Here is a 21366-nt window from a genome sequence, read left to right on the forward strand (position 1 = left end):
CTTTCACGCACGTTATGTTACTATTTGCTTTGGATTAATCACATTATTCAAAGTACCATGAGGATTAAACACTATTAAACTTTCCTTCACAATTTCACACTCATATAGGATTTTAATAACAAAGCTCATGATAGGCATTTTGGTATTTGACCAACTGTTCATATAGATATCACATCCTGCATTTGACTTCTGTCACATACTCTTTCTCTCTATAGATCTATATATAGACACAAAGTGTATAGCAGAAACCAATTGGCTAGAAAATTCACTATATACGGTACTCAAGACCTGCATTTGACTTCTGTCACATGCTCTCTCTCTATATATAACTATATATAGACACAAAGTGTATAGCAGAAACCAATTGGCTAGAAAATTCACTATATACAGTACTCAATATTTATTGAACATATATATAGTACGGCTGTGTTTGGATTGGCTTTTTAAACTAGCTTTTTAAACAAAGCTTTTTGAACTAAAATGTTTTTTTGAGTAGTGTTTGGCAAATTTTTTAGAAACTTTGAGTCCTTGGAAGAGCATTTTAAAAACGCTCTTTTGAAACAACACGGGAAGAGTTTTGGTATTTTAATGAAACTTTTTAAATGACATGTGTACCCTTTTTAATACCTAACAAAAAAAAAAATTATTCTCAAAAGACTGATTTGATATATGGGAGGGAAACCAGAAGAAGATTCTTATTTGACTTCTCTTCTTTTTTATTCAAGCTCCAATGAATCATTAAATTGCAGAATCCTAAGTAAGCCAGTAAAGGATGAGAACAATATATATATATATGCCTGTAGCAATCTGTAATTCGATTTTTTTTTTTTTTTTGGGTCCCTATTCTTAGATTCATTACCATCGATCATATGCTTTTTCCCTTTAATTTTATTTTGTCTCAATTTTGCTTGTGAAGCTGTGAGTGTATATACATATAACATATGTGTATATATGTTATATGAATTACTTGACAATGGTTATGAAAAAAATCTCCAGGTCTAAGGCATAATAAAAGACGGATGGTCACCGATCACTGTCAACAAAATAAAGAAAATAAAATTCCTTCTTTAATTTTTTTTTTTCACTTCAAAATTGAATTGAGAAAAGTAAACTTATATGGAAAGCGTTGCCTTTTTTTTTTTTTTTTTTTTTTTCGGTAAGTATAGTGTTGTTTTTAGTTTCCTACCATTTTTTAATTTATCAAAACACTATAGAAGAAAGTGTTGTTTTTAGTTTCCTACCATATTTTAATTTATCAAAACACTATAGAAGAAAACAATTACAAAATAAGGATGTGGTGTGATAGTCCAGGCATGTGTTGCTTGTGGCCAAAGGCCCAAGTTTTAATCCCGACTCCATAAATTAGGAATTAAATCATTTTATGGGTATCAACATGTGAAAAAAATAACTTGTACAAAATAACTTAATTTTGTTATTTAGACCATTATTTTGGAATTGTTTTATTATTTACTTGGTAAAAATGCTCATTTGATTGATTTTTTAATGGCATATTGAAACACTATTACTAAATTTCTTAAAACGCAAAATCGTTTTTGCAATCTTTACTATTATTATTATTATATGGCTTCTTACAAATAAATTTGATAAATTAAATGAATGGCAAAATAGTTATGTTAGTTGTAGAAAAGCTTTTAGTAAATTTTTGCCAAACAAATAAAAAAACTCTTACAGCATTAAAAACTCTTCTACAATGCAATTTCTAAACACTAACACATAAGCCCAACAGAAGTGATAGCCTCTACTTCTTTTTTTCTTTAGCGTAAAAGCAAAAGTAAAAGCTATGCCAAATGGGGCCGTACGTAAGTGTTGCATTTAAGAGCACTGGCTGGTACTTTAGAATTGAAATTAATTTTGTTCTTCAATTCTAAGAATTCGTTTCGCTGATAAAACCAAACATAGCATAAGGGAAATTTTAATTTCGGAGTCGCAATTGATGAGTACTAGAAAGGGTAATAAGCAAACCACCTACGAAGCATCGCAAGACATTCTTTGGGCTTGTACTCTGGAGCTGTGTGACCCCCTCCCTGCACAAGTCCATCACCAGGAACACTACAAACTTTCCTCTACATTTTCACTTTTTGAGTGGGTCTAAGGTTTTGTTTTGACGAAAAATATTTTTTTATATAATTTTTTTTAAAGTAATACACACACACACACACACACACACACACATATATATATATATATAATATTATTTTTAAAACCAAGCACAAATTATTGCTGTTACGTTTTGATAAAATATTTTACTTCAATGTTGAACAATCAAACACCAAAAAAATTTAAAAATATTTTATATCCAAACAAACGAGTCAAAATAGTGTATTTTTCTATTTTCTTACCTTCACGGTGGCATAAGTCAAATGGTATCCATAATAGTAATATGCCATTGAGTACCTACGATCAAACAATTAATACCATAAGCAATTGTAAAACATATAACAATTAATTTATGAATTAAAAGTTATTCAAATAAAATAAATCGAAATAGATCAAATTAGTAACCAACCCTGCAACTTGACCATCAACGAACCATGGTTTCCAATCATCATTGATTGTTAGATTGAGAGCATCAATCCATGCATGTGTACTCACATATGGAACTTTCATGTCATGATCACCACTGTGATGATCAAACAAAAAACAATATTGAAAATCATTATAATTCAAAGGCTCTCTTAAATCACACAATTCTATAATCCTAATTAACTCGTGTAATTATAATTTTGATGATATATAATTAACAAAAAAAATACTACCTAATCTTGACATTAGTGAAGTAGCAGAGAAATTAAGTTTAAGGAAATATATATTACCTGTAAATTAGAGCTCGATAATTTGTATTTGAGATGAGGTATTGATGATAAGCAACACTATTTAATACTGTTTCTGTGTAGGCCAAGCCCCAGTTACATTTCATCCATTCTTTTACTGTTCCCTGCTTAACATTGCCATCATATATATATATATATATATATATATATATATATATCTGGTTGATATTTTTATTATTTATTTATAAGATTAGATTAGTTTGTGATTTCTACAAACAATGTCATATATACCTCACGGACGTGAAGAGCCTCTTGGACAGTCTCGTTATTTGCCCAAATGTAGGAGAGCAAGTAATTATAATCCTACAGAAATGGTAAACCAATTGATTATACAATTTGTATAAGCTTATAATTTTTGTTGTGTGAGTCTGGTTTGGTTTTTATTTTTTATTTTTTTATGAGACCCAGTAAAAGCACATTATTTTCATTCTACTGTAAATTATATCGACATTTTATGAAGCTTTGTTAATATGCACTGATATCTCATTTTATTTATCAAATTACATTTATCTCCCTTGAGATCTGTACGTAAATAATATATATCTCACTTTCATTAACTGTCAACACATTAAAAGATGAAAAATGCTGATATTAGTAATTTTGTAACTTTCAAATTCCAAATATACCCTTGAAATACTTGTTTCTTGCTATATATATATATATATATATACATATACATATATATATATATATTATATAAGGAAAGAATCATAATTATAAACTCGACAAATCTGACGAGGGACGTTAGTGTGATTTGGCAAACAAGAAGGGAGATGGACGTATATTGACGAAACATTAGGGGAGGTTAGTGTAATTTATCTTTCATTTTAACAGTATTGAACCATGTATAAAGCGGAGCCCACGTATACAGCGATAATTTTCTCATGTTGTAATAGTCTTGTACACTTTTTAACACATTACATCAACTTTTTCAACATACTAATTTTTAAAACATTATATTTGTTTTTCAATGCTCTAATTTTCAAAACATTATATCTATTTTTTAACACATCAAGTCCCGATTTTAAAAAGTAAATGTAAAATGTTAAAAAATAGATGTAATGGTGTTAAATCACTACAGTGCCACTACGTACAACACCAAATTTTACAGCAAAAATAGATGTAATGACTCGGACTAGTATAGAAAGTGTGTGTGACTGTGTGTAGAAAGAGCAGTTGATACTTACCCTGCACCATAGTTTGGAGTTTTGTTGAGAAGATAAAAGAAGAAAGTCTGTTGGATTCTCTCCGACCAATCTTCTGTTCCATTTTATTTGAGTAGTTGAATTCGGGGAGTTTAGAGAACAGATAGGTTCCAAGATTTGTGCTAGGTTTATTTTTGCAATGCACTATATATAAAAAGTAAGTTCAATATCAAGCCATAGTTAATATATTTTCTCTGAATAATCACAAGTTAAATAGCAATTGATATACATCTGTCTCACCTCTGTGATAATCTCAATATCCTTTACACACTTTGTATTGTTTGGATCCACATTCATGTACTCACCATCACAATTTGTTTTGGCTGACTGAAATAAAATCAATAAATTCAATTTTAATGTTGATTTGATTAAAATACCATCAAGTCGAGGGTCGAGAATACAAAATTAAAATACCTAAATATTCTACACATTCACAAATGCCTACGTCTCGCATTTCTTTTTCAAGGGAGAAACGTTATACCAATGGCCGGGTGATTTTATATAAAAGAAATTAAGGAGGGGAATTCACCTTGAAGAGTTGGTCTGATATAAGTGCCACCCGGTGAGCAAATTCAACTCTGGAATTTGCATCATCATGTTGACTTGTTACAGGGTTTCCAAGTATGTATCCCTGACTCATCAATCCGAAAAACTTTAAAATCAATCACATTTTACAAAATATGTGTGTCTTTTTCTTTTTCTTTTTTCAAATAATTTAATTGTTTACTTGTAGCTTGATTATCGGCGTTCGTCCGACTTCATTTCCTGCAGAAAAGAAATGAAAAAGAAAAAGGAAAAAAAAAGGAAAAAACAAATTGATTAAAGTGACTAAATAGCACATACTGTCACATGCGCGCACGGTACCTTCACAGCATAATGAAATGAACTTATTAGATTTACTCAATTTTGTTTAGCACACATTACCTTTATATATTTCTTGAACAATGATCGGGACGACGATGCCAGAATATGAATCACCACTGACATAGAAGTCATTTGATGTAAACTCTGAATGATCATTAAGCCACTGCATCAACACAATTTAAAAAATTAGTATAATATCTCATTCCTTGTTAAGAGGTCAAGAATTCAAACTCAATCAGTAAATTTGTGAAATGTTTATATGAATACTTATCTAACTCAAAAAATACGCACACAACTTAGAAAAAATTATTACCTTTTTTTAAAATAAATAAATTAGTGTTTTTAAGTACCTAAATGCAAAGGATTCAATTAAGAGAGGGAGGTGTGGGGCCCATTCACCCAATTCGGGTTTTAGTCCTAAAATGTTTTTTAATATTATATTATATTCTTAATGATAGGGAGCTCGAGAACAATTTGATTAATATTACGATAATATAAGTTGATGTCATCGTGATGATATTAACCCTCACTCGTATAATTCAGACTCCAAATCATCACCTTTCTCAAAAACTCGTAGGTTTGGGCTGCTGAAATTTTATCATCCATGATGGAGGAACTTTCGGTGATGTTGGCATAGGAAAATCCAGTGCCAACTGGTGCGTCTAAAAATATTATGCTGGCCACCTGAAATATTATTATATGTATCAATTTATAATAAACTGATTATAAAAAAAATCTCACAATCAAACTGACCATATACCATATAATAGGGATGAAATTAAAAGCATTGAAGGTCGAAATGATATACCTTTGTCCACGAATAAGGGTTCAAAATAAATGTTGGAAAATTTCCATCGAAATCTAGCGTGTTGAAATTTAATGGACCTGCACAAAAGTATATAAAAATATATCAATTAGGTACCTCCTTGGGCGTAGTTTAGGGTTATTTTTTGAAATGTTCAAGTTTTTATAGATAAAGTCGGTGTGTGAGTGAATTTCTTATAAATATTTATATATATAGACATTAATTAAATCGAATACAATTATGAGATGCAGGCACGGACCCACTAAGATTCAGTGTGGACAAACGCGGCCACTTAATTTTTTTTTTTTTACAAAGTTACCTCTAAATTTTGTGAAAATTTTAAAAATATCCCTACTTTTTTATAAAAATCTTAAAATTACCACCAATCAATTTCTAATGATTCGACACCATCTATTTTTAGTGTTTAAGGCTGCACATCTCAAACATTTCTCTGAGTCCATGAGATGTTGAGTTGTGACCCTCTTTTGACCTGAGTTTGAGAAAAAATAAAATAAAAACGGTGGCCGGTCTAAATGATACACCTTTGTCCATGAATAAAGGTTCAATATACATGTTGGTAAATTTTCAGGGAAATCATGGGTGTTAAAATTTAATGGACCTGCACAAAAGTATATATAAAAAATATCAATTAGGTACCTCTATGATCGGTGCCTGAGATGTGTTATTTTATTTTTTATTTTTTAATCTATTTGCCGTGGTTTGTCACTAACAGTCTAACACCGCAGATTCAACGTGTGAGGAGAGGTTGGTTTGAACATTTTAAACTTAAAACCTAAGGGTTGGCTTTATGGTGAAGTTATGGAATTTAGTGTTTCATTAAATATTAAGTTTTATGTTGTATCTTTTTGAGTGTCATCCATATTTTAAGGGTCACGACCGCAAACATAGTGTGAACTTTACCTGATTCATATGGAGGTGTTGTTTTGCACGGGTCCCGTAGAAGAGTCGGGGCAAAAGTTCGAAACACTCCAGTTATCATTAAAAAAAAAAAAAAAAAATAGATCTTCAACTGACTAGAAAAGTATCTATTTGAACAATGCTATTTAAATAGTATCCTAATCGATGAATGTATTGAAATAAATTTTTATTCATTTGATGTTGTGAATGGGACCCGTTGGTTTAGAAAATCGAGTTAAAAGTCATTCTCCCTTCTCCCGCGAACTAAATATTTAGACATCATACCTCTACTTCAGCTATATTTTTTCTTCAGTTCTTGATGGTAGAAAAGACATGCACTACAACACAAATGTATATGTGTATTTATATGTATTCCATATATATAATTATATGTGTGTGTGTATTGATGGAAAGGATGAGAAAAAAACCTATTTCATAAACAAGGGCACTAAAACCAGAACAACCAGGTCCTCCACTAAGCCAAAGCATAAGAGGGTCCTCCTTCGGATTGCCCTCCGACTCCATGAAATAGTAAAATAGCTGCACATCGTCCAACTCTCCCACACTCACATATCTACGTACAAAATATATTACACCATCATTTTAGTACTAAACATATGAATCTATATCTATATACATATATTTATATATATATGATACGCGCGTATATAAAACTGGTAAAGAAGTGAAGTGAAATATTAATGAATATAAACTCACCCAGTTTCAAGATTGAAGGGCAGATCACCTGTGTAGCCTGGTAGAGTCTTGATGATGGACTTGGAAATAGCAGTACCACTAAGAACCAATATGATAACTAAACATGAGGTTGTGGAATACATGTTACTTTTTGGTCCATACCTTAGTTCACCTTACAGATATATATAAAATGAATATGAGCTGAGTGTAGTCAAGCCTTGTCTCCCAGTCTCTGTTAATATTATTGTAGGTTTGATTGTTAAGTAGCGCACGTATCTGTGTTTTTCCTTTGTTTATGACAAATTAATGTCGGTTCCAATCTTTTTAATCAGATTGTTGTAGGTTTGATTGTTAAGTAGCAAAATATATTATTGTAGGTTTGGTTGTTAAGAAGCAAAATATTGTGCGTGTGCATCCCAACTACCGAACACACCTAATTAAGGACCAAAATAAGAAAGTGAAACATGTCCTAATCTTTAAAAACATCTCAACGACAACAATAAATGTGCCAATTCAATGAGAGCAGTTTCTTATTTATTGAAAAATGAGAGCAACTTTTTCCTATAAATAATTGCATCCAAATTCAAATTCGTTAGATTTGGATCCAAGCCTGTTCATACATATTTTTTTTTTCACATATAGTTTTTAACATGCCCCACCAATAGTGGTACCAAATTCTTACTTTTCAAAAAAAGATTAGGATTCGAGCATTAATAAAAACATGCGTATTTGAGTATCAACTTAAAAAAAAAAAAAAAAAAAAAAAAAAAAAAAAAAAAAAAAAAACCCAATTTTTATTTTGAAACTTTTTATATGGTTCTCTCTTTAGTTTATTTTAGCAATTGCAAGTAGATCATTCGTTAGATTTGGATCCAAGCCTGATCGCAACCAACATTCAGGCAAGCTTGGGTCTAGGTCCTGAAACTTGGGCCCATCCACTAAACATTTTGAAAAGGCCCAGTCATATCTAAATACCCTTTTGCATGTTTTTGTTTAATTATTATATTGGCCCACTCTCTATAGTCAGTCATTTGTAATTCTATTTTTACTTTTTTGTATTTGAATAACTTTTATGGGTTTCATGTACTAATTTTTGCCCATGATAATTAAAATTATTATTTTTTGTCAGTTTTCTACCTTTAACCATAGCAAATTTTTTTTTTTTTTTTTTCTTTTAATAATTTTATTTCATTTTCTTGCCAGGTATGATATTTACAAATCAATATCTAAGCGCACGTTTCGCAATCGCTTTTACTTCATATTATTTGTTTTTGTTAGTGTACCATAGCGAAACAAAAGTACCAAACATGTGTAGTAACGTTTGTTGCTATTTGATTAGTATCGAAGCATTTTTGAAAAAGAAACCAAAACCGGAAGCAAAAAATTGATGCTTCCAGTTGCTTCCGCATAGTACCAAAGACACTGTTCACCAACAATAAAACTGGCTTCCAAATATTATTGATCACACATTAAAGTAAGGATATTGCTTCTGTTTCGAGTCCAAATAAAAGCACAAAACAATTGTGATTGCCAAATAGGTCCCAAGTGAAATGAAGAAGAGGGGAACATCCAAGTGAAAAACAAACTTCAAATTTAGTGGACTGATTTAATTTCAACCTAGCTCACTACAAATCAAACCAAAATGACCATCATTTGGCTTTTATAATCAAAATCAAAGTTAATATCTATTTAAAACATAGCTCATATTACATCAAGAAGGACACAGAAGGGTTGCACCTAGAATTGTAAATGGACTTAAGAGCTACAAAATTCAACTAGAGAGGGAAATGAGCCAACCATCTACTAAGCATTGCAAGGCACTGTTTGGGCCTGTACTATGGAGCTGTGTGACCTCCTCCCTATACAAAGCCCAAAAGAAACATAATCAACTTCACATTTTACTTGCTAACATCATTTAACAGAGGAATTGAGTTCAACATTTCCTTGCCTTTATAGTTATGTCAACCAGTACTTGATATTTGTAAGCTTCTCTGTAAATCTACATAACATAAATGGATGCATTTATATACTTTTAGTACATGTGATTGTTATATATATACACACACACACACATATAGTGATTTAGAAGTTTAGGAACCAACCCTGCCACTTGACCTTCGACAAACCATGGTTTCCAATCAGTATCAACCGTCGATGTGAGAGACTCTATCCAGTCTAGTGTACCAACGTATGGAATAACCATGTCGTGATCACCACTGTGGATAATATTTTGTAGAGATTAGAATTAATACTTCGAACATAAGCATAGTAAATAAATGTCTATATAGATATAAGTCCGATTTCTCTATAGTACAACACAGGTGTTGCATTGCATTGGAGGTCCGGGGATCATTTAAAACGAAGTCAAACTATTCTAATTTAAAGGTTCGATAAAGCAGGTATCGTAGAGAGATCTCTAGTAAATCACCTGTAAATTAGAACTCGACAAGCTTTATTAGTGAGGTTTCGATGGAAGTCCACAACATTAGTGTAGTTATATGTGTAAGTGTAAGAGATGCTCTTATTGCATCTCAACCACTCCGATATTGTTCCCTGGTTTTCATCACAAAATCATCTGATTAAATCATGTTGATATTATATATATGATACTACTTTGTTTAGATCAACATTATAACATACCTCTCGAACGTTAAGAGCTTGTTGGACATCTTTATCATTAGCCCAAATGTAGGAGTACAAGTAATTATAATTCTACAACAAAAACAGAGGTTAAAAAGTAAGGTAAAAAACTGTATTGCTTTAATTATACCCTTCTGATCTAAAGGAAGTAAATAAATGTTTGGTTGGACGAGCTTTAGCTCAGCAGACGCCCAATCAAACTTGGCCTTGAGTCCAAGTGACCGAGCGCATCTCTCAATTCAATGCATTATAAAGTCGAACAAGATTATTATAGCGGGTCGGACTCTAACAATGTGGGTATTTAGCGAAACACCAGATCAAAAATTGAACCCGTCTCGATACACCGGACAGGACCTTCGATAGTGCTGTATACTTGATATAAGACAAGACACCTCTGACAGTTACTATGATTGTGCTCTCGCTAAGCCTCACAACCTAACTATTAGAAGTCACCTCCTTCTCCATTCAACAGTAAATGTTAGAATTGAATGAAAACAAATTACTCCAAATCTACTGAAAACTGAGTACCACGACTCGGTACTCGCACTGAACCCTCACACTCTAACTAACAATTGGATCATTCTCCATTCAACAACCATAAAATGTGGGAATTCAATGAAACCATCTTCTTATCTACTGAAAACTGACACCAACTTTTTCTGAAACATGTTCCTTCAAATGGGGTTTTAGCAGCCTTATTAGGGACGAAAATGGGCCGGCGCAGTTCATAGCTTGGTTTTTGGTTGGGCTGAGCTGGATTTGGGTTGGCCCAGACTCGGGTGCCAATTTCCTTTCACGCATGTTATGTTACCATTTGATTTGGATTAATGACATTATTCAAAGTAGCATGAGGATCGAACAATATTAAACTTTCCTTCACACTTATATACAGTAGGATTTTAATAACAAAGTTCATAATAGGCATTTTGGTACTGTTCATAAAGATATCACATCCTGCATTCCACTTTCTGTCACATGCTCTCTCTCTGTCTATATATATATCTATATAGACACAAAGTGCATAGCAGAAACCAATTGGCTAGAAAATTCACTATATACAGAACTCAAGATTTATTGAACATATATATTTAAATACATTAGTGTTACATTTAAGAGCAACCGGTACTTCAGAATTGAAATTCATTTTGTTTTTCAATTATAAGAATCCCTTCCGATAATACCAAACACAGCATAAGGGAAATTTTAATTTTGGAGTCGCAATTGATGAGTACTAGAATGGATAATAAGCAAACCACCTCTGAAGCATCGCAAGACACTCTTTGGGCTTGTACTCTGGAGCTGTGTGACCCCCTCCCTGCACAACTCCATCACGACGAACGCTATCAAAATTTCCTCTACATTTTTCACTTTTTCGGTGTATAATTAGGTGGAACTAAGGTTTCGTTATGACGAAAAATATTTTTTTATATAACTTTTTTTTAAGTAATATATTTTTTATTTTCTGGTATTTGATAAAGGTCTTGAAAAAAAAAAATTCAAAACAAAAACAAAAGTTATTTTTGTTAGGTTTTGATAAAATGTTTTACTTAAATTTTGGACAATCAAATACCAAAAAAAATAAATATCTATATTATTTAAAATATATTTTATATCCAAACAAACGAGTCAAAATAGTGTATTTTTTTTTATTTTCTTACCTTCACGGTGGCATACGTCAAATGGTATCCATGATAGTAATATGCCATTGAGTACCTACGATTAAACAATTAATACCATAAGCAATCGTAAAACATATACTAGCAATTAATTTATGAATTAAAAGTTGTACAAATAAAATAAATCGAAATAGATCAAATTAGTAACCAACCCTGCAACTTGACCATCAACGAACCATGGTTTCCAATCGTCACTGATTGTTAGATTGAGAGCTTCAATCCATGCATGTGTGCCCACATATGGAACAAGCATGTCGTGATCACCACTGTGATGATAAAACAAAAAACAATATTGACAATCGTTATAATTCAAGACTCTCTTAAATCACACAATTACTATATTCCTAATTAACTAATGTAATTATAATTTTGATGATATATTATTAAAAAAAATACTACCTAATCTTGACATTAGTGAAGTAGCAGAGAAATTAAGTCTAAGGAAATATATGTTACCTGTAAATTAGAGCTCGATAATTTGTATTTGAGAGGAGGTATTGATGATAAGCAACACTACTTAATACTGTTTCTGTGTAGGCCAAGCCCCAGTTACATCTCATCCATTCTTTTACTGTTCCCTGCTTAACATTGCCATCTTAAATATATATATATATATATATGTGTGTGTGTGTGTGTGTGTGTGTGTGTGTGTGTGTGTGTGTATCTGGTTGATATTATTATTTATTTATAAGATTAGATTAGTTTGTGATTTCTATAAACAATGTCATATATACCTCACGGACGTGAAGAGCCTCTTGGACAGTCTCGTCATTTGCCCAAATGAAGGAGAACAAGTAATTATACTCCTACAGAAATGGTAAACCAATTGATTATACAATTTGTATAAGCTTGTAATTTTTGTTGTGTGAGTGTGAGTGTGAGTGTGTGTGTTTGTTTTTTTTTTATTTCTATGAGACCCGTAAAAGCACTTTATTTTCATTTTACGGTAAATAAGTTTTGTTAATATACACTAATATCTCATTTTATTTATCAAATTACATTTATCTCTCTTGAAATTTGTACATAAATAATATATATCTAACTTTCATTAACAGTCAACACATTAAACGATGAAAAATGATTATATTAGTAATTTTTGTAACTTTCAAATTCTAAATATATCCTTGAAATACTTGTTTCTTGCAAATATATATACACACACACATATATATTATATATAAGGAAAGAATCGTAATTATAAACTTGACAAATCTGACAAGAGACGTTAGTGTAATTTGGCAAACAAAAAGGGAGATGGGTGTATAGGTTAGTGTAATTTATCTTTCATTTTAACAGTATGGAACCGTATATAAAGCGGAGCCCATGTATACTGCGATAATCTTTTCATGTTGTAGTAGCCTTGTACACTTTTTAACACGTTACATCAACTTTTTCAACGTATTGATTTTTAAAACATTACATTAGTTTTTTTAACACATTATATGTGTTTTTCAACGTTCTAATTTTCAAAACATTATATCTATTTTTTAACACATTAAGTCTAGTTTAAAAAAAAAAAAAAGTAAATGTAGAAATGTTAAAAAATAGATGTAATAGTGTTCAATCGCTACAATGCCACTACGTACAACACCATGTTTTACAGCAAAGGATCCTCAACGTCTGGAATAAAAAAGTGTGTGTGTATGTATGTGTAGAAAGAGTAGTTGCTACTTACCCTGCACCATAGTCTGGAGTTTTGTTGAGAAGATAAAAGAAAAAAGTTTGCTGGATTCTCTCCGACGAATCTTCTGTCCCATTTTATTTGAGCAGTTGAATTCGGGGACTTTAAAGAACAAGTAGGTTCCAAGATTTGTGGTAGGTTTATTTTTGCAATGCACTATATATATATACATATATATATAATAAGTTCAATTATGAAGCCATAGTTAATATATTTTCTCTGAAGAATCACAAATTATATAGTAGTTGATATGTATCTCTCACCTCTGTAATAATCTCAATATCCTTTACACAATCTGTATTGTTTGAATCCACATTCACGTACTCACCATCACAATTTGTTTTGGCTGACTGAAATAAAATCAATAAATTTAATGTTGATTTGATTAAAATACCATCAAAGTCGACGGTCGAGAATACAAAATTAAAATAACTAAATATTTACACATTCATGAACGCCTACTATGAAATTTGAGTCTCTTGTTTCTTTTTCAAGGGAGAAAGATTATACCAATTGAATTAATGGTCCGGTGATTTTGTATAGAAGAAATTAAGGAGGGGAATTCACCTTGAAGAGTTGGTCTGATATAAGTGCCACCCGGTGAGCAAATTCAACTCTGGAATTTGGGTCATTGTGTTCACTGGTTAGAGGGTTTCCAAGTATGTACCCCTAAGTCATCATCAATTTGAAAAACTTTGAAATCAATCACAATTTACAAATAATGTGTGTCTTTTTCTCCCTTTTTTTTTTTTTTTTTCAAATAATATAATTGTTTACTTGTAGCTTGATTATCCGCGTTTGTCTGACTTCATTTTCTGCAGAAAGGAAATGAAAAAAGAAAAAGAAAAACAAATTGATTAAATGATTAAATAGCAGAAACTATCACAGGCACAGTACCTTCACAGCATAATGAAATGAACTTATTAGATTACTTAATTTTGTTTAGCACAAGTCACCTTTATATATTTCTTGAACAATGATAGGGACGACGATCCCAGAATATGAATCACCACCGACATAGAAGTCATTTGATGTAAACTCTGAATGATCATTAAGCCACTACATCAACGCAACTTAAAAAATTAGTAACCTCTGATTTCTCGTAAAGAAGTTCAGGAATTTGAGCTTAATCACTAAATTTGTGAAATGTTTGTATGAATATTTTTCTAACTCAAAAAATACACACACAATTTAGAAAAATGTTTTTACAGACTTAAATTCAAAGGATTCAACTAAGAGGGGATGTGGGGCCATTCACCCAATTCGGGTTTTGGTCTTAAAATGTTTTTAATATTATATTATATTCTTAACGATAGGGAGTTTGAGAACAATTTAATTAATTTTACTGTATGAGCTAATGTCATTATGATATATGATAATGATATTAGCCGTCTGACTCCAAATTATTACCTTTCTCAAAAATTGATAGGTTTGTGCTGCTGAAATTTTATCATCCATGATGGAGGAACTTTCCGTGTTGTTGGCATAGGAAAATCCAGTGCCGACGGGTGCGTCTAAAAATATTATGTTGGCGACCTGAAATATTATATGTATCAATTTATAATAAAATTATTATAAAAAATCTCACAATCAAACTGACCATATATATAATAGGGACGAAATTAAAAGCAGTGAATCGAAATGATACACCTTTGTCCACGAATAAGGGTTCAAAATAAATGTTGGAAAATTTCCATCAAAATCTAGTGTGTTGAAATTTAATGGACCTGCACAAAAGTATATCAAAATTTATCAATTAGGTACCTCGTTGGGCATAATCTAGGGTTATTTTTTTCAAAGGTTCAAGTTCCTTTATAGATAAAATCAGTGTGTGAGTGAATTTCTTGTATGTATATATATACATTAATTAGATCGAATACAATTATGAGATGCAGGCACGGACCCACTAAGGGTTCAGTGTGGATGCCCACTTAATTTTTTTATTTACAAAGTTACCTCTAAATTTTGTGAAAAATTTAAAAATGTCCTTACTTTTTTATAAAAATCTTAAAATTAACACCAATCAATTTCTAATGATAAGGCACCATATATTTTTAGTGTTTAAGGCTGCACATCTCATACAATTCTCTGAGTTCGTGAGATGTTGAGTTATGACCCTTTTTTGACTTGAGTTTGAGAAGGAAAAAAATAGAAGCAGTGGCCAGTCGAAATGATACACCTTTGTCCATCAGTAAGGGTTCAATATAAATGTTGGTAAATTTTCATGGAAATCATGGGTGTTAAAATTTAATGGACCTGCACAAAAGTATATAAAAAAAATATCAATTAGGTACCTCTATGATCGGTGCTTGAGATGTATGATTTTATTTTTTATTTTTTAATCTATCTGCCGTGGCTTGTCACTAACAGTCTAACACCGCAGATTCAACGTGTGAGGAGAGGTTGGTCTGAAAGTTTGTTTTGACAGGTTGGTTTGAACATTTGCTTTTTCTCTGCCTTCCGAAATATGTATAATTATGGAGTAATAAATAAATAAAAACCACGTGTTTTTTTCTGCTTTCAAGACTTCAAGAATTGATGTGACGTGCAATCAATTATCTGGGCTGCCCAATTAACCACAAAGTATACAATAAGTTGTGAGCATTTTACACGTGGTTTTCCCCTATAATGTACACGGAATATAATTTTAATAAAAACTTTTTATTTTTTATTGGACTAAAATCATAAAACTCTCATTATGTTTTTTTTTTTATTATAAAATTTCTACCTATTTGTAAAAATTCTTACACTATTTCAAAGTTATTACATTGTCTTAATATTTATGTTCGACCCGTTAGTCGGATTGTAAAATGACAAATTTGACCTTATTAGTTAAAGTAAAATTAAAAAATATATATATATTTTTAAAAATTACAAAATGACACTTTTAAGCTTCATCCTCTCTACAATTTCTACTCAGGGGGTCGACTCGCCCTTCTTCTTATTCTTCTTCAGAAATCGTTACATCATTAAAGCTCACAAGACCTTCTTTAACGTTTCTCTGATCACTATGTTCTTCAATTTCACTGCCGATCAGCCTTTGGATTCCATTATGGTTGGTTCCAAAATTTAAGACCAAATCGTCCAAAAATTCCCATTTCTCTCTATCTCTAGCACATACCGTAAGCAACCTAATAGGAGCACATCTTTTAGGGTCAGTTTGGTAGAGTGGAAATGAGAGGAAAGGGAACGAAAGGTGATAGAGGGTGATTAAAAAATTGTGTTTGGGTAAAATGGATGGAAGGAAATGAGAGGATAAGGAAGGGTTTGGAAGGTTATGTATAACTTTGTATAGTAATTTGCTTATCCTCCCAAAAATGGGAGGAAATGGAAAGAAATGGAAGGGAATGGCTAATAGAGGAGTTGTGATGCCAATTTTACCCTCAAAATTACACAAGTATGAAAAACAATATACATACAAGTTAGCAGTTGCAGAGAGAATGAGAGACGGCGGGCCAGCGGCTGACGGCGAACCCAAACTGGAACAACAGCGATGGAAGTTGAAAGATGTGGGTTTTGATTTTCTGAACAATCTGAAATGATATACTGATCCGGGTATTGAAATTTTGATTCTTGCAGACAGATAGAGAAACTGAAATATATGGGTTTTGAACTTCTGATTGTTGTAGTGCAGAGAGAGAGAGAGATGGCAAGTTCAGAGTTGAGAACGAGAATTGAGATGGAGGCGAGTTTGGGGAGGCTGAAATGATTTGCCCAATTTTTTTTTTTTTTTTTTTTCCTCTTCTTGTTATAGGAGATTATATATATATATATATATATATATATATATATATATATATATATATAATAGAGATGGAGGCGAGATTGGGGAGGCTGAAATGATTTGGCCTAATTTTTCTTTTCTTTTCTTGTGCAAGTACGGGAGAATATATATATATTCTCCCGTACTTGCACAAGAAAAGAAAAGAAAAATTAGGCCAAATCATTTCAGCCATACTTGCACAAGAAAAGAAAAGAAAAATTAGGCCAAATCATTTCAGCCTCCCCAATCTCGCCTCCATCTCTATTATATATATATATATATATATATAAAAGGGTATAATAATTAATTTATTAAAATAATTCCCTTTCCTTTCTTTCCTTTTCTTTTTCCAAACGTGATTATTATCCTTTCTTTTTTTTTTTTTTCCTTCATTAATTAACCAAATCTAATAGGACGTTAAGATTATCCTTCCCTTTCTTTTCTTTTCCTTTTATTCGTAACTAATGTTATCATTTCTCTTCAAACCCACCAGAAACAAACTTTTATCAAAACGACAATATAAAGGAATATAAATCGAGAAGCTCCATGATCGCCGGCAGGAAAAATACGTCAGATTTAGGCAAGACCCCACCAAAATCACACACTACTATGTCATTCTTATATCAGTTTTCAACTGAAGACTACATATGCAATTATGATCCACACACAACTCCAACCAATAGAATTGTCAACCCAGTTGTGACATAAATTAAACATAATTTTTCTACAGACCCACATAATTAACATACACCAAAAGTGATAAAAAAACCAATATATCCAACTAAATTCTATTAGGGTCCGTTTGATTAGTCAAAAATTAATGGTGGAAAGTGAAAGGAAAAAAAAGTGAAGTGAAATAAAAGAAAATTATGTTTCTATCATGCATTTGGTTAGCATGATTTTTTTGTAAAAAAATTGTGAAAAAATGTTATTTCATTAGTTTGATTAGTAAAAAAATAATTTATATGCCAAAACTACCCTTATAAATTCAATACTAAATAATAGAAATCATGCAATAAGTATAATAAAAAATATAAATAATTGTTTTATGAATAAAAATATATGTGCGTGCATATATACAGAGTCCTAATTTAAAACGTAAGAAAATTTTAACTTAATTAAAAATCCTAATTTAAAGAGTCAGTAATTAGGAGTCTTAATTTATTAAAAAGAAGTTGCTCCTTTGGAGAGTCTAAAAAAAAAGAATAGAAATAACTGACAAGGGTATAATTGAAAACTAACATATAATGATACAATTTTCACGAGAAACTAAATTTTGGTGTGTTTCATGGAGGAAACATTTTGGAAAAGCCAACCAGGAATATCACTTTCCTGAAAACTTTCCATTTCACACTAACCAAATTACAAAATAATTTAAAATTTTTTTATTTCTTTTCCTTTCTAACTAATTCACGCTAACCAAACTAATCCTTAAATAAAGATAACCCAATATGGCAATATGGATATCAAATTGAAACTACTTTGTAAGACCAAAAAATTTTCAATTTTAATTTTTGTATAAACTACCTTCTCAAAAGTAAAATAAAATAAAATAAAATAACATAAATAAATACCTTGTAAAACTATATATAGATATCATAAAATTTTAAAAACGTTCTGTGTGAAACTTTGAAGCCCCAAATCGAATCGTTAAGCAAAGGTTCCAACTGTAATACATTAAGAATTTGTCGACTCTCAAACTCCATGATCGCCGGCGAGAAGCTCTAAGCTTCAACGACGCAATCACATCGAAATCGGTGAGATCCCAACCATAAACTCCATGAACGCCGGCGAGAAACTTTAAGCATCAACGACGCAACCGCAGCGACCAAACCAGTGAAGTCTCTGGTGAACCACAAATAGACACAACTAACAAAATTTCCGGCGAGCATCATACAGATTGTGAACTTCCTTGAAGACACAACTGGTCGGCGATGTCGGCTGCCGGAGTTTGCGATTGGTCGATATCGTCGGCTAAAGGAGGACAAGAGCGTAGATAGAGAGCGTGGGTAAGGCCGTGTTTGGAATAGTGTTAAGGTGGTTATTGTGATGAGTGACGTCTTGTCGCAATACCATTGGCTGTTTAGATTGTTTTTTTGCCATATCAGCAACAAGAGGTACGTAAATAAGAAATTGATAGCGTTCCAATTAAAGGGTAATTTTGTAATTTAAAAAATATTAATTCTCAATTTTTAATTCAACATTAAATAGTAAAGATAAATTTGTCAGCCTGATTATAACGGATCGGATAATGTTACAACTTTGTAACAGTAAAGAAATTTTTACAAATAAATTAAAATTTTATAATTAAAAAATAAAAGTAGTAAGGATTTTATGATTTTAAACACTTTTTTATATATTAAGATATATTTAGGTATTCTACAACTGTGCATTAACAGGAGATAGCACGTATAAGTATCCAAAAATTATACACAATGCCATTTAAATATATAGTATCCTAATTCGAAGAGTTTTTTATCCATTTAATATCGTGAATCAGACCCGTTGATTTGAAAAATCGAGTTAAAATTCATTCTCCCTTCTCCCACCAACTAAGTATTTATACATCATTCCTCCGGGATATTTTGTCTTCAGGTCTTGATGGTAGAAAAGACATGCAGTACAACATACATGTATACGTGTATTTATATGTATTCCATATATATAATTATATGTGTGTGACAGTGTGTGTATATATTGATGGAAAGGATGAGAAAATAACCTATTTCATAAACAAGGCCACTAAAACCAGAACAACCAGGTCCTCCAGTAAGCCAAAGCATGAGAGGGTCCTCCTTCGGATTGCCCTCCGACTCGATGAAATAATAAAATAGCTGCACATCGTCCAACTCTCCCACACTCACATATCTACGTACAAAATATATTACACCATCATTTTAATACTAAACATATATATATATATATATATATATATATATATGATATGCGCGTATATAAAACTGGTAATTAAAGAAGTTAAGTGAAATATTAATGAAAATAAAACTCACCCAGTTTCAAGATTGAAAGGCAGATCACCTGTGTAGCCTGGCAGAGTCTTGATGATGGACTTGGAAATAGCAGTACCACTAAGAACCAATAAGATAAGTAAACATGAGGTTGTGGAATACATTTTACTTTTTGGTCCATACCTTAGTTCACTTTACAGATATATATAAAATGAATATTAGCTGAGAGAAGTCAAGCATTGTCCCTCAGTCTCTGTTAATATCATTGTGGGTTTGATTGTTAATTAGCGGATCTATGTTTTTTCTTTGTTTATGACAAATTTCAATGTTTTATTTTATTGGCAAACTAAGGAAAGAGGGGCTTAAATGGGCAGACCCGTTACTCAAGTTTCAATGGTTCGGTTAGTTCTAATATTTTAAAATGGTAAAGTAGGTAAGTCCACGTTATACCATTTTTCTGTCCGAAAATTGTTCTCATGCTTTACATGTGTTCTTGCGCTCTCACTCTGCACATGCTCTCGATCACATTTTAGATTTTGTAACCTTCGTGATCTCCTCTTGTACTTACTCTCGCTCCTGTACCCGCTTGGTTAAGAGTACCTCAAAAAGCATCACGGTCCCATTCACAGACTAACTTCTGGAATTGTTGGCCGGCATTGGTATGTGGATATGATCTTGGAAATCCTAGATACTAAAGAACAATAGAGTAGATATGTGGATTGTCAGTTTGTCATGCCAACAACCGTGGACTGTTTGGTAGCAAAATATCGTGCGTGCGCATCCAACTACCGAAGCACCGAATTAAGAACCAAATTAAATGGAAGTTGGTAGATCGATTTACAACGTGGCACTGGGGTAGTAGCTTAAATAAGAAGTAAAAGCAACAATAATTTGGCCGACCCTGAAATATATTTTGGGGGACAAATATATTTTGAGATAGGCTAGCAGGCTAGTACTTTTATTTTTATTTTTTTGGGACTCGACTAAAATTACTTATAGCAAAAAAAAAAAAAATTTGGGAAGCTCCCTTTGGATCCGCCTAGTCAATAAATGTGCCAATTTTTTATTTTTATTATTATTATTTTTTATCATTGCAAAAGTACGAAGGTCAAGTCATCGATGACTATACAGAGGCAAAAATCAAGCCAGATAAAGTTATACAAATCTTGAAACAAAACAAAAACAAAATGAAGAATTTACTCCAAAATTGTTAACAACAAGAGCCAAAGCTCTGCAACGAAGACCACCGAGGAATAAGAGTAGCAATAGCAATGATCCAAAGGCTTGGCAATCATCAAGG

The 21366-nt window shown here is 31.7% G+C and overlaps 1 protein-coding gene and 1 long non-coding RNA gene across 2 annotated transcripts; both read right to left on the reverse strand.

Moving 5' to 3' along the window:
- Positions 1-1735: 1735 nt before the first annotated feature.
- Positions 1736-21067, reverse strand: LOC132295793 (uncharacterized). Its single transcript, XM_059794073.1, has 32 exons — positions 20109-21067; positions 19823-19968; positions 14988-15064; positions 14748-14873; positions 14294-14396; positions 14115-14152; positions 13905-14006; positions 13601-13687; positions 13332-13493; positions 12391-12462; positions 12113-12234; positions 11809-11922; positions 11639-11693; positions 11213-11295; positions 10294-10345; positions 9981-10052; positions 9769-9893; positions 9443-9556; positions 7362-7514; positions 7073-7218; positions 5730-5806; positions 5480-5605; positions 4982-5084; positions 4785-4822; positions 4587-4688; positions 4298-4384; positions 4040-4201; positions 3084-3155; positions 2835-2956; positions 2528-2641; positions 2361-2415; positions 1736-2045 (listed from the first exon to the last, which is right to left on the reverse strand). Exons 1-32 carry the CDS (start codon positions 20228-20230, stop codon positions 1962-1964), a joined length of 3213 nt encoding a protein of 1070 aa, XP_059650056.1. The 5' UTR covers positions 20231-21067; the 3' UTR covers positions 1736-1961.
- LOC132294167 (uncharacterized) lies at positions 9298-9864 on the reverse strand. Its single transcript, XR_009477991.1, has 3 exons — positions 9769-9864; positions 9443-9556; positions 9298-9339 (listed from the first exon to the last, which is right to left on the reverse strand). It is a non-coding gene; the product is annotated as an uncharacterized LOC132294167 (long non-coding RNA).
- Positions 21068-21366: the final 299 nt, after the last annotated feature.

This window comes from Cornus florida, unplaced genomic scaffold (genome assembly GCF_030987335.1).
Source record: "Cornus florida cultivar Cherokee Brave unplaced genomic scaffold, ASM3098733v1 CherokeeBrave_3.0.0_Hap2_Chr02, whole genome shotgun sequence".
In the NCBI taxonomy this organism is placed as follows: domain Eukaryota; kingdom Viridiplantae; phylum Streptophyta; class Magnoliopsida; order Cornales; family Cornaceae; genus Cornus; species Cornus florida.

What these genes read in the sequence shown, in the direction of transcription:
- LOC132295793 (XM_059794073.1), bottom strand. Translation starts at nt 20,230, where the DNA reads ATGTATTCCACAACCTCATGTTTACTTATCTTATTGGTTCTTAGTGGT. An exon ending in GTTGATGGTCAAGTTGCAGG is followed by an intron (nt 11,694 to 11,808) that starts GTTGGTTACTAA and finishes GTTTAATCGTAG; the next exon opens with GTACTCAATGGCATATTACT. An exon ending in CCTACGAGTTTTTGAGAAAG is followed by an intron (nt 5,085 to 5,479) that starts GTGATGATTTGG and finishes GTGTTGATGCAG; the next exon opens with TGGCTTAATGATCATTCAGA.